Consider the following 13,106-nt stretch of genomic DNA (forward strand, 5'->3'; position numbering starts at 1 on the left):
TGTTGCCCTCCACTGGACTCTTTCCAATTTTTCCACACCCTTCTTGTAGCGTGGGGCCCAAAACTGGACACAGTACTCCAGATGAGGCCTCACCAATGTCGAATAGAGGAGAATGATCACGTCCCTTGATCTGCTGGCAATGCCCTACTTATACAGCACAAAATGCCATTAGCTTTCTTGGCAACAAAGGCACACTGTTGACTCATATCTAGCTTCTCGTCCACTGTAACCCCTAGGTCCTTTTCTCCAGAACTGCTTCCTAGCCATTCGGTCCCTAGTCTGTAACAGTGAATGGGATTCTTCTGTCCTAAGTGCAGGACTCTGCACTTGTCCTTGTTGAACCTCATCTGATTTCTTTTGGCCCAAACCTCTAACTTCTCTAGGTCCCTCTGTATACTATCTCTACCCTCCAGCATATCTACCACTCCTCCCAGTTTAGTGTCATCTGCAAAGTTGCTGAGGGTTCAGGCCATGCCATCCTCCAGATCATTAATGAAGATATTGAACAAAAACGTCCCCAGGACCGACTCTTGGGGCACTCTGCTTGATACCAGCTGCCAACTAGACATGGAGCCATTGACAACTACCTGTTGAGCCCGACAATCTAGCCAGCTTTCTAACCACCATAGAGTCCATTCATCCAACCCATACTTCTTTAAATTGTGGCAAGAATACTGTGGGAGACCGTATCAAAAGCTTTGCTAAAGTGAAGGAATAACACATCCACTGCTTTCCCCTCATCCATAGAGCCAGTTATCTCATCATAGAAGGCAATTAGTTTAGTCAGGCATGACTTGCCCTTGGTGAATCCATGCTGACTATTCCTGATCACTTTCCTCTCCTCTAAGTGCTTCAGAATTGATTCCTTGAGGACCTGCTCCATGAGTTTTCCAGGGACTGAGGTGAGGCTGACTGGCCTGTAGTTCCCCAGATCCTCCTTCTTCCCTTTTTTAAAAATGGGCACTACATAAGCCTTTTTCCAGTCATCCGGGATCTCCCTGGATCTCCATGAGTTTTCAAAGATAATGGCTCTACAGTCACATCCGCCAACTCCTTTAGCACCCTCGGATGCGGTACATCTGGCCCCATGGACTTGTGCTCGTCCAGCTTTTCTAAATAGTCCCGAACCACTTCTTTCTCCACAGAGGGCTGGTCACCTCCTCCCCATACTGTGCTGCCAAGTGCAGTAGTCTGGGAGCTGACCTTGTTCGTGAAGACAGAGGCGAAAAAAGTATTGAATACATTAGCTTTTTCCACATCCTCTGTCCCTGGATGCCTCCCCCATTCAGTCAGGGGCCCACACTTTCCTTGACTTTCTTCTTGTTGCTAACATACCTGAAGAAACCTTTCTTGTTACTCTTAACATCTCTTGTTAGCTGCAACTCCAAGTGTGGTTTGGCCTTCCTGATTTCACTCCTGCATGCCTGAGCAATATTTTTATACTCCTCCCTGGTCATTTGTCCAATCTTCCTCTTCTTGTAAGCTTCTTTTTTATGTTTAAGGTTAGCAAGGATTTCACTGTTGAGCCATGCTTGTCACCTGCCATACTTGCTATTCTTTCTACACATTGGGATGTTTTCTTCCTGCAACCTCAATAAAGGTTCTTTAAAATAAATCCAGCTCTCCTGGACTCCTTTCCCCCTCATGTTATTCTCCCAGGAGATCCTGCCCATCAGTTCCCTGAGGGAGTCAAAGTCTGCTTTTCTGAAGTCCAGGGTCCATATTCTGCTGCTCTCCTTTCTCCCTTGCGTCAGGATCCTGAACTCGACCATCTCATGGTCACTGCCTCCCAGGTTCCCATCCACTTTTACTTCCCCTACTAATTCTTCCCTGTTTGTGAGCAGCAGGTCAAGAAGAGCTCTGCTGCTAGTTGGTTCCTCCAGCACTTGCACCAGGAAATTGCCCCCTACACTTTCCAAAAACTTCCTGGATTGTCTGTGCACCACTGTATTGCTCTCCCAGCAGATATCAGGGTGATTGAAGTCCCCCATGAGAACCAGGGCCTGTGATCTAGTAACTTCCCTTAGTTACCGGAAGAAAGCCTAGTCCATCTCATCCCCCTGGTCTGGTCATCTATAGCAGACTCCTACCATGGCATCACCCTTGTTGCTCACACTTTTAAACTTAATCAAGAGACTCTTAGTTTTTTCTGCAGGTTCATACCAGAGCTCTGAGCAGTTGTGGTAGGGTGAACATATTCCCCCCATGCAGCTGCCCCCCTGCCCCTTTCCTAAAGAAGTATGGGTTGGATGAATGGACTATAAGGTGGATAGAAAGCTGGCTAGATCACCCCTAGGGATTGCCAGCAGATCAATGGACGTCATCGTCCCCTCTATTCAACATTGGTGAGGCCTCATCTGGAGAACTATGTCCAGTTTTGGGCCTCACACTACAAGAAGGATGTGGAAAAATTGGAAAGAGTCCAGCGGAGCGCAACAAAAATGATTAGGGGGCTGGAGCATATGACTTATGAGGAGATGCTGAAGGAATTGGGATTATTTAGACTGCAGAAGAGAAGAATGAGGGGGGATTTGATATCTGCTTTCAATTACCTGAAAGGGGGTTCCAAAGAGGATGGATCTGGACTGTTATCAGTGGTACCACATGACAGAACAAGGAGTAATGATCTCAAGTTGAAGTGGGGGAGGTTTTGGTTGGATATTAGGAAAAACTTTTTCACTAGGAGGGTGGTGAAGCTCTGGAATGTGTTACCTAGGGAGGTGGTGGAGTCTCCCTTCCTTTAAGGTTTTTAAGGTCAGGCTCGACAAAGCCCTGGCTGGGATGATTTAGTTGGGAATTGGTCCTGCTTTGAGCAGGGGGTTGGACTAGATGACCTCCTGAGTTCCCTTTCAACCCTTATATTCTATGATTCTATGAAGTCCAGTGTCCGTTCTGGCCAGGGGGCAGGGCCTCAGGGGGAAGAGGAGGAGTAAGGTTAAAATTATCCCAAAGACTCTCAACAGGCTTTTTTCCAGTTTCACACTGGAGCTCTGAGCAATCATACTGCTCTCTTACATACAATGCAACTCCCCCACCTTTTCTCCCCTGCCTGTCTTTCTTGAACAGTTTATACTCATCCATGACAGTGCTCCAGTTATGTGAGTTACCTCACCAAGGGTATGTCTACACTACGAAATTAGTTCGAATTTATAGAAGCCGGTTTTATTGAAATCGGTTGTATACAGCCGATTGTGTGTGTCCCCACATAAAATGCTCTAGGTGCTCTAGTCGGCGGACCGCGTCCACAGTACGGGGCTAGCGTCGACTTCCGGAGCATTGCACTGTGGGTAGCTATCCCACAGCTATCCCACAGTTCCCGCAGTCTCCGCCGCCCCTTGGAATTCTGGGTTGAGATCCCAATGCCCGGATGATGCAAAACAGTGTCGCGGGCGGTTCTGGGTACATGTCGTCAGGCCCCTCCCCCCCCATCACAGCAATGGCAGACAATAGATTCGCGCCTTTTTACCTGGGTTACCTGTGCAGACAACATACCGTGGCAAGCATGGAGCCCGCTCAGCTCAGCTGAGCTCACCGTCACCATATGTCCTCTGGGTGCCGGCTGACGTGGGACTGCATTGCTACACAGCAGCCGCTGCTGACTGCCTTTTGGCGGAAGACGGTGTAGCATGAGTGATAGCCGTGGGGCTGGCAGCCGTAGGACTGCATTGCACCAGCCCCTTGCCCTTTGGTAGGCGATGGTATATTATGATTGGTACCCATCGTCGTCGTACTGGAGTGGCTGTCAATCATGGCCACCTGGGCAGACATGCTACTGTTTCGATGATGATGGCTACCAGTCGTAATATACTATTTTCTGCCAATTGCCCAGTATTGTCTGCTAAGCACCCAGAAGAGGCCGAGGGCGATGCTGGGTGCTGGCGGACGTGGGGCTGGCAGACGTGGGGCTGCATTGCTACACAGCAGCAGCCCCTTGCCTTTTGGTAGACGATGGTATATTATGACTGGTATCCGTCATCATCATACTGGAGAGGCTATCACTCATGCTGCACCGTCAGCTGCCAGCTTAAGATGTAAAAAATAGATTTGTTCTGTATTCATTTGCTTCCCCTTCCTCCGTGAAATCAACGGCATGCTAAGCCCAGGGTTTTCAGTTTAATCTTTGGGGGGACCATTCTGTGTGACAGTTGTTTGTGTTTCTCCCTGATGCACAGCCACCTTTCTTGATTTTATTTCCCTGTTCCTGTACCTGTACACCATGTCGTCACTCGGCCCTCCCTCCCTCCCGCCCTCCCTCCTTCTCCTGGTCCATCAGATACTAGTTTCGTGCCTTTTTTCTGACCAGGCGCCATAGCTAGCACTGGGATCATGGAGCCCGCTCAGATCACCGCGGCAATTATGAGCACTATGAACACCACGCGCATTGTCCTGGAGTATATGCAGAGCCAAGACATGCCAAGGCGAAACCCGGACCAGCCGAGGAGGCGATTGCAGCGCGGCGAAGAGAGTGATGAGGAAATTGACATGGACATAGACCTCTCACAAGGCACAGGCCCCAGCAGTGTGGAAATCATGGTGTCACTGGGGCAGGTTCATGCCGTGGAACACCGATTCTGGGCCCGGGAAACAAGCACAGACTGGTGGGACCACATCGTGCTACAGGTATGGGACGATTCCCAGTGGCTGCGAAACTTTCGCATGCGTAAGGCCCCTTTCATGGAACTTTGTGACTTGCTTTCCCCTGCCCTGAAACGCCAGGATACCAAAATGAGAGCAGCCCTCACAGTTGAGAAGCAAGTGGCGATAGCCCTGTGGAAGCTTGCAATGCCATACAGCTACCGGTCAGTCGGGAATCAATTTGGAGTGGGCAAATCTACGGTGGGGGCTGCTGTGATCCAATTTGTAAGGGCAATGAAAGACCTGGTGATATCAAGGGTAGTGACCCTGGGCAACGTGCAGTCAATAGTGGATGGTTTTGCTGAAATGGGATTCCCAAACTGTGGCGGGGCCATAGACGGAACCCATATCCCTATCTTGTCACCGGAGCACCAAGCCACGGACTACGTAAACCGCAAGGGGTACTTTTCAATGCTGCTGCAAGCCCTGGTGGATCACAAGGGACGTTTCACCAACATCAACGTGGGATGGCCGGGAAAGGTACATGATGCTCGCGTCTTCAGGAACTCTGGTCTGTTTCGAAAGCTGGAGGAAGGGACTTTCTTCCCGGACCAGAAAGTAACCATTGGGGATGTTGAAATGCCTATCGTGATCCTTGGGGACCCAGCCTACCCCTTAATGCCATGGCTCATGAAGCCGTACACAGGCAGCCTGGACAGGAGTCAGGACCTGTTCAACTACCTGCTGAGCAAGTGCCGAATGGTGGTGGAATGTGCATTTGGACATTTAAAAGCGCGCTGGCGCAGCTTACTGACTCGCTCAGACCTCAGCGAAAAGAATATCCCCATTGTTATTGCTGCTTGCTGTGCGCTCCACAATATCTGTGAGAGTAAGGGGGAGACCTTTATGGTGGGGTGGGAGGTTGAGGCAACTCGCCTGGCCGCTGACTACGCGCAGCCAGACAACAGGTCGGTTAGAGGAGCACAGCAGGGCACGGTGCGCATCAGAGAAGCTTTGAAAATGAGTTTTGTGACTGGCCAGGCTACTGTGTGAAACTTCTGTTTGTTTCTCCTTGATGAACCCTCCAAACCCCCCCCCCCCGACCCGGTTCACTCTACTTCCCTGTAAACCAACCACCCCACCCCACCCTCCCCTCCCCAATTCGAGCACCGCTTGCAGAGGCAATAAAGTCATTGTTTTTTCACATTCATGCATTCTTTATTAGTTCCTCACAGAAGTAGGGGGATAATTGCCAAGGTAGCTGGGATGGGTAGGGGAGGAGGGATGGAAAAGGACACACTGCATTTTAAAACTTTAAGTCTTATTGAAGGCCAGCCTTCTGATGCTTGGGCAATCATCTGGGGTGGAGTGACTGGGTGGACGGAGGCCCCCCCACCGTGTTCTTGGGCGTCTGGGTGAGGAGGCTATGGAACTTGGGGAGGAGGGCTGTTGGTTAAACAGGGGCTGTAGCGGCAGTCTCTGCTCCTGCTGCCTTTCCTGCAGCTCAACCATACGCTCGAGCATATCAGTTTGATGCTCCAGCAGACGGAGCATTGACTCTTGCCGTCTGTCTGCAAGCTGACGCCACCTATCGTCTTCAGCCCGCCACTTGCTCTTTTCATCCCGCCATTCAGCTCGCCACCTCTCCTCTCGTTCATATTGTGCTTTTCTCATGTCCGACATTGACTGCCTCCACGCATTCTGCTGTGCTCTATCAGCATGGGAGGACATCTGCAGCTCCGTGAACATATCGTCCCGCGTCCTACATTTTCTCTTTCAAATGTTCACTAGCCTCTGCGAAGGAGAAACATTTGCAGCTGGTGGAGGAGAAGGGAGAGGTGGTTAAAAAAGACATATTTTAGAGAACAATGGGTACACTCTTTCATTACAAGGTCGCATATTTCGGCTTGCAGGCAGCCATGGTAGGCCACAGTGTTTTGGCTTTTTTAACCTTCTTAACATGCGGGAAAGGTTTCAAACACCAGCGCATTTCCCATATCAAGGATGAATTGGGTTGTCCATTTAAAATGGGTTTTCAATGTAAAAGGAGGGGCTGTAGTTTCCTGGTTAACATGCGGCACAAACCCAAGTAAACCACCCCCCCCCACACACACACACACGATTCTCTGGGATGATCACTTCACCCCTCCCCCCACCGTGTGGTTAACAGCGGGGAACATTTCTGTTCAGAAGAGTAGGAACGGGCGCCTCTGAATGTCCCCTTAATAAAATCACCCCATTTCAACCAGGTGACCGTGAATGATATCACTCTCCTGAGGATAACAAAGAGAGATAAGGAATGGATATTGTCTGCATGCCAGCAAACACTGGGACCATACGCTGCCATGCTTTGTTATGCAATGATTCCAGACTACGTGCTACTGGCCTGGAGTACATGAAGGAGAGCTTTCTGGAGATGTCCCTGGAGGATTTCCGCTCCATCCCCATACACGTTAACAGACTTTTCCAGTAGATGTACTGGCCACGATTGCCAGGAAAAATTAATCATTAAACACGCTTGCTTTTTAAACCATGTGTAATGTTTACAAATATTTACAAAGGTACACTCACCAGAGGTCTCCTGTGTGCCCTGAGGGTCTTGGGTGAGTTCGGGGGTTACTGGTTCCAGGTCCAGGGTCACAAACATATCCTGGCTGTTGGGGAAACCGGTTTCTCCGCTTTCTTGCTGCTGTGAGCTACCTACAGTACCTCCATCCTCATCTTCCTCGTTCCCCGAACCGTCATCCCTGTGTGTTTCTCCATTGACGGAGTCATAGCACACGGTTGGGGTAGTGGTGGCTGCACCCCCTAGAATGGCATGCAGCTCCGCGTAAAAGCGGCAAGTTTGCGGCTCTGCCCCGGACCTTCCGTTTGCTTCTCTGGCTTTGTGGTAAGCTTGCCGTAGCTCCTTAATTTTCACGCGGCACTGCTGTGTGTCCCTGTTATGGCCTCGGTCCTTCATGGCCTTGGAGACCTTTTCTAATACTTTGCCATTTCTTTTACTGCTACGGAGTTCAGCTAGCACTGATTCATCTCCCCATATGGCGAGCAGATCCCATACCTCCCGTTCGGTCCATGCTGGAGCTCTTTTGCGATCCTGGGACTCCATCACGGTTACCTGTGCTGATGAGCTCTGCGTGGTCACCTGTGCTCTCCACGCTGAGCAAACAGGAAATGAAATTCAAACGTTCGCGGGTCTTTTCCTGTCTACCTGGTCAGTGCATCTGAGTTGAGAGTGCTGTCCAGAGCGGTCACAATGAAGCACTGTGGGATAGCTCCCGGAGGCCAATAATGTCGAATTCCATCCACACTACCCCAATTCCGACCCGCAAAGGCCAGTTTTATCGCTAATCCCCTCGTCGGAGGTGGTGTAAAGAAACCGGTTTAAATGACCCTTTAAGTCGAAAGAAAGGGCTTCGTCGTGTGGACGTGTCCAGGTTAATTCGATTTAACGCTGCTAAAGTCGACCTAAACCCGTAGTGTAGACCAGGCCTGAGTTAATTTGACTTTGAAGGGTGTCACCCAGTTGAAATATCAATAAGTACAGGTACAACATTATCACACAAACATCTGATTCCTTGGTTATCTTTGTACAATGATATGTTTTCTGTCTCATTCAGGCTCCAACTTTAAACATACTGCCCTCTAGGTTATATGGAGGGAGCAGGGCTTTTTGTGTATTCCCCTCATATCTCCCTTGGTGCTGTAACCCATTTTCATATCTCTCATGGCAGGAAGACAGCAGCTCCCGGTAGAGACAATGCAGTTCCCCACACTGCCAGTACCACCACACATATTTCCTAGTGATCTGCTGTCTCTGCCTGAGACTGAGGAGTGAGTGACAAATGGAATGGACCTGGTGACTTCATAACAGCCACAAATGGGCCCCAAAAGTGTACAATAAGCACATTGTGTGTGTGTACCATTTCTCTTTTCTGCACAAGTACATCACTCTGTAGTGTGTCCGACATCCTCAGTTATCCTCAACCCAGGACATTTCTGCTGCCAAAAAGAGGAAAATCGTCAGTATAAATTCAATGTGTGTTGTTTCTCACTTTCATTTCAGATTGGAGCAGGACTCACAAGTGCATGGGTAACAGCATACACATTTCTCCTGGTAATTAGAAATCATATCCAGACTTTAAAAAAACTAGAAACAGAACATATTGCTGTCATGGAGATGAAACCTGAGGCCTTTCTCCATTTCATCTCAGGCCTTTCTCGTTTAGCTCTTTCAGTCAATGTAACTTATATCAGAATCTGACACAATATATTTGAGTATCAATAAGATAAACATTCTGGGATCCCTTCCATTTTTGTGTTATGTTCAATCAAATATCACATCTCTGAAATATTTCAGTGTAACCAAATTCTCAAAATAGAACAAAACCCGATATCAATGGGAGTTTTGCCTGAGTAAGGACAGTAGGAATTGGCCCAAAAGCTATATTTTCCACTTAACAGTTCATACTGGCATTAGACAAAGTTTTTCTTTTTAAATCTAAATCTCTCTTTGCAGATGACATCACTCTTAATCCAGACACAGCCGACCCCGATCTCTCCATTTCTGGGGATAAGAAGAGTTTTACTCATGAATCCCAATCTCAAAACATTCCACCACGTCTAGAGAGGTTCGATTCGACGGTCTGTGTGTTGGGCTATGAAGGATTCTCCTCAGGAAAGCACTACTGGGAGGTGGATGTCAGGAGCAGCACTGACTGGGACCTGGGATTGGCCAGAAAATCCATAGAGAGAAAAGGAAAACTTTTCCTGTCCCCTAAAGAGGGATTTTGGGCTCTGGGTCTGAGTGGGAGAGATTATTGGGCAAAAACAGATCAATGGACCCAGGTCATAGTGAAGAAAAGGCTCCAGAAAATTGGAGTTTACCTTAGTTACCAAGAGGGGCAGGTGACCTTTTTCAATGTAACTGACATGTCTGTGTTGTTCACATTTAATGATTGTTCATTCTCAGGAGAGGTGTATCCATTCTTTAAAAATTCACACAAAGAAACGACAATGAGACTTTATTCTATAAGGGAAGATGAATGAGCTTAAAGTGCCACTATGACTCATTTATCCCACTGTATCTTTGAAATAAAATTTCTCATGAATGAATTTGCCTCTATATTATCTGTGATGACATCTCCAAAAAAAGCACCATTACTCATTTTATGGCTATGAACCTATGACATCAAGTTTCTCCTCAATAACATTTGAACTGTATTTTTTACTCTGTACTTTGTGAGCTGCCATCTTAATTACTTGCTTTCAACAACAAATGATGTTGTGTGTTACTTCTGACAAATACTGTTATTTGATTAGGCCAGGGGTCTCCAAACTTTATGAGATGAGGATCATATTAGATTTTTGAAGGGGCTTCGCAGGCCGAAGTGACTGTGAAAGAAATTAAATGTATGCAAATATATGCAAATGCATGCAAAACACTACTCTACTGTGTCAGTGTTGCATTAAATTCTAAATCCGGTATAAAAGTTAATCGATGCAGGTAATGTGAAATCACACAAAATATTTGTCAATATATTAAAAATCATTTCACATTTTTTAAATTTTATTTCTAAAAACTCACACATTTGTATCATACAAATGCTGTTTGGTTCTATTAGTGCTGTAGTCAAAATTTAACCATTATGAAATTGTTAATTTCTGTCTTCTTTACTCCATTTATTGGAGATGTAATTAAGCATCTGGCTTGTATTTTTACTCTAAGGCAGGGGTCTGTGCCTGCTCGGCTGCAGCAGCAGCTCTCCCCTAAGTTGGCTCCCCATTTGGGGGGACACTGGCTCCCGGGGGCACTCACCCCTCCACACAACTCAGCTGAGCTCCCCCCACACACACACCTGCACAAGCTGCTGCCGGCAGCCCCTTCCCCTGCCTGCTTGGCATGCCTACTCAGCTGCAGCCTGCCTGTTTGCTTCTGCCTGTACCTGCTTGGATGCAGCAACGACTCTCCCCTAAGTTGGCTCCCCTTTTGGGGGGACACTGCCTCCCAGGGCACTCACCCCACTGCACAGTTCAGCTGTGCTGCCACCCCACGTGAGCTGCTGCTGGCAGCCCCTCCCCCGCGTGCCTACTCAGCTGTTCGCTTCTCCCCTGTTGGTTGCAGGGCTGGACAAATGGAAGCCTCGGGCTGGATCCAGCCCCCAGGCCATAGTTTTGAGACCCCTGGATTAGGCTGTTAAGGAAAGGATATTTGTGTTGTAAATTTTCAAGAGAAATCAGTGCCCAAAATTAGGTTTTCAAGATTTCAAGATTTTCAAGAGCTGAGCTGCCATTTACCCAGCATGGAGAGCTCCTTAGAAAATCTGACAATACCTGTCACTGTGGGAGCTGCTGGGGGGCTATTCATGGGGAAAAACCCATCCAACCCACCACATATTCATCTTTATCTTAGAGACACAACACTAATTTAGGGCTTTCAACTGGCCTGTGTAGCTACACAATGGGGAAAGGGAATATAAAATACCTCCCATCCCTCTACACAGACACGCGAGATTTACTTTCATACAGGAGCGCCGCCAGCTTTTCTGCCACCCTAGGCAGCGGAAGGTCCCGCCCCGAAATGCCACCCCCCACAGAGGCGACGGAAGGTCCCACTGCCGAAATACCACCACGGTCGCCCCAAATTGTAGTGCCCTAGGCGACCGCCTAGGTCACCTAATGGGTTGCACCGGCCCTGCTGTCATAGTTACAAGACAGTTGCACCTCTGATACCTTTCCAGTCCCTCTGAGAGCTCCCACCTTGAGGCCTCTTGCTCTCACCTGTCTCAGGTTGGAACCTCATGAGTCTTCAACTCTTAGGCAGGGATCTGACTATAGTTACCTGGTTATACCATCCATTTACCACCCTTCAGTCCTATCTCAGATTGGGCACCTCCTTGATTCTCCTCTCAGGAAACTGTGACCAATGATACTGACCAAAAGCCTTTTCTTTAGCAGTTGTGTAGTTTATAGAAATAGAGCAATGTCCCTTTAAATCATATATGAGCTCTCTGTTCATGGTCACCGTATTCTATGAACTAGAAGCTGCCAGAAACTGGTCAGAGCAGCAATATGTACACACCTAGGCTTGTGTAGATTTAGTAAACTCTGTTATTTGGAATTGGCTGTGCCTGTGTGGTTTCTTTTATACACAAAACAACAAGCAGCTGCCCAAAGCTAACCGGCAGAAAAAAATATTTACAAAGGGGCACACTCCTCAGCCTGAAAAATTCTGAATGGGCTTGTCTAGAATGGAGGGAAAGCATAATGTCAGAAAACATAAAACATTTTAACAGGGATGCTATTAAATGTATTTGTCCTTAATATGGACAAGGACAGTCAAATTTATTAATAGATCAAGGGAGACCGCCACAGACAGTTAGCATTATTGTAAACATGGCTCTCCTTGTCCACCCTAAAGGCAAAAATCCTATTTAACATCAAGTCAGTTAAAACATGTGAGTTACCATATTTTGTCATATGTGTACACAAAACCAATATGTGAAAGAGACCCAAAATGAAGAATACAAAATAATTCTTTCAAGGCCCTGAATATACTGTGGGGTTCAACTCTTCAGTTTAAATGGCTCTCTCTATAACCTCAGTTTCACAATTCTTTATTCACAATTTTATGGGGAGCTGGCAGAGAGTCCTATGTTTGGGTTACCTAATTTTTTTAAATATGCTTGCAACATTTTTTAGAAGCACTCACACCTCCACTGTTTATAGCAGACCTTAGAAATTCAACAGGGGGAGCCCTTGAGCTAGAGAAATGACTTTTATGTGTCCCAAGAAATTCTGTTCAGGTTTGTCTGACTTTTGAAAATCACCATTTCACTCCTGATGCTTAGGAAAATTTTGGCAGCCTGCCAATGTTGTAAATGAATGCAAATATCCTAAAAAATCTGGACCCACACCCCAGCCAAAACAGCAGCAGTAACACAGCAGTGGCAATGCCTGGTTGCTGCTCTGAGGGAGAAATACAGAGCTAGTCTGGGCTTCCCCAGTCACCCTCCTGCACATGGCCCCAGCAACCCAGCCCATCTCCCAGATAACAGCCCTCTTCTGCCACATATTAATGTTTGAAATGTCATGTAGCCGTGTTAGTCCCAGCATATTAGAGAGACAAGGTTGGTGAAGTAATATCTGTTATTGGACCAGCTTTTGTTGGTGAGAGAGGCAAGCTTACATGTTTACATGGAGTTCTGTGTAAGAATTTGATCTGAAGAGCTCTGTGTAGATCAAATGCTTTGGTCCACCAGAAGATATTACCTCACCCACCTTTGCTCACTACTAATATAGTTAGTCAGCTATCTAAGTTGGTACTAGAGGTACAAGGTTTAAATCCTATTCAGGATACGTGGTTGTTACAGTTGTACATAGAAACATTTGTTTCTATCTTTTTATTTTATTAACACATAGGAAATTAATTATATACAAAACATTCTATCTATAAAAAGGACATTATTTAGGTTGCAAAGTCAAGTACTCAAAAGTTAGAAAATGAAGACATATGGTTACCTGGGCAACCT

The 13,106-nt window shown here is 47.1% G+C and overlaps 1 protein-coding gene across 2 annotated transcripts in view; it reads left to right on the top strand.

The window, feature by feature from the left end:
• The window catches only part of LOC103307237 (butyrophilin subfamily 1 member A1-like), a 134,907-nt gene that overhangs the window by 4,553 nt on the left and 117,248 nt on the right, over positions 1 to 13,106 (top strand). Inside the window, exon 2 of one of the 2 annotated variants that reach the window (XM_065570855.1) lies at positions 4,304 to 5,828. The exons of the other annotated variant lie outside the window; for it this stretch is intronic. Within the exon in view, the coding sequence (XP_065426927.1) occupies positions 4,327 to 5,628 (1,302 nt within the window). The 5' untranslated portion in view covers positions 4,304 to 4,326 and the 3' untranslated portion in view covers positions 5,629 to 5,828. Of the gene's footprint in view, positions 1 to 4,303; positions 5,829 to 13,106 lie in introns of those variants that run through there. 2 annotated transcript variants of the gene reach the window in all.

The sequence above is a fragment of the Chrysemys picta genome, chromosome 17, assembly GCF_011386835.1.
Source record: "Chrysemys picta bellii isolate R12L10 chromosome 17, ASM1138683v2, whole genome shotgun sequence".
Lineage (NCBI taxonomy): Eukaryota > Metazoa > Chordata > Testudines > Emydidae > Chrysemys > Chrysemys picta.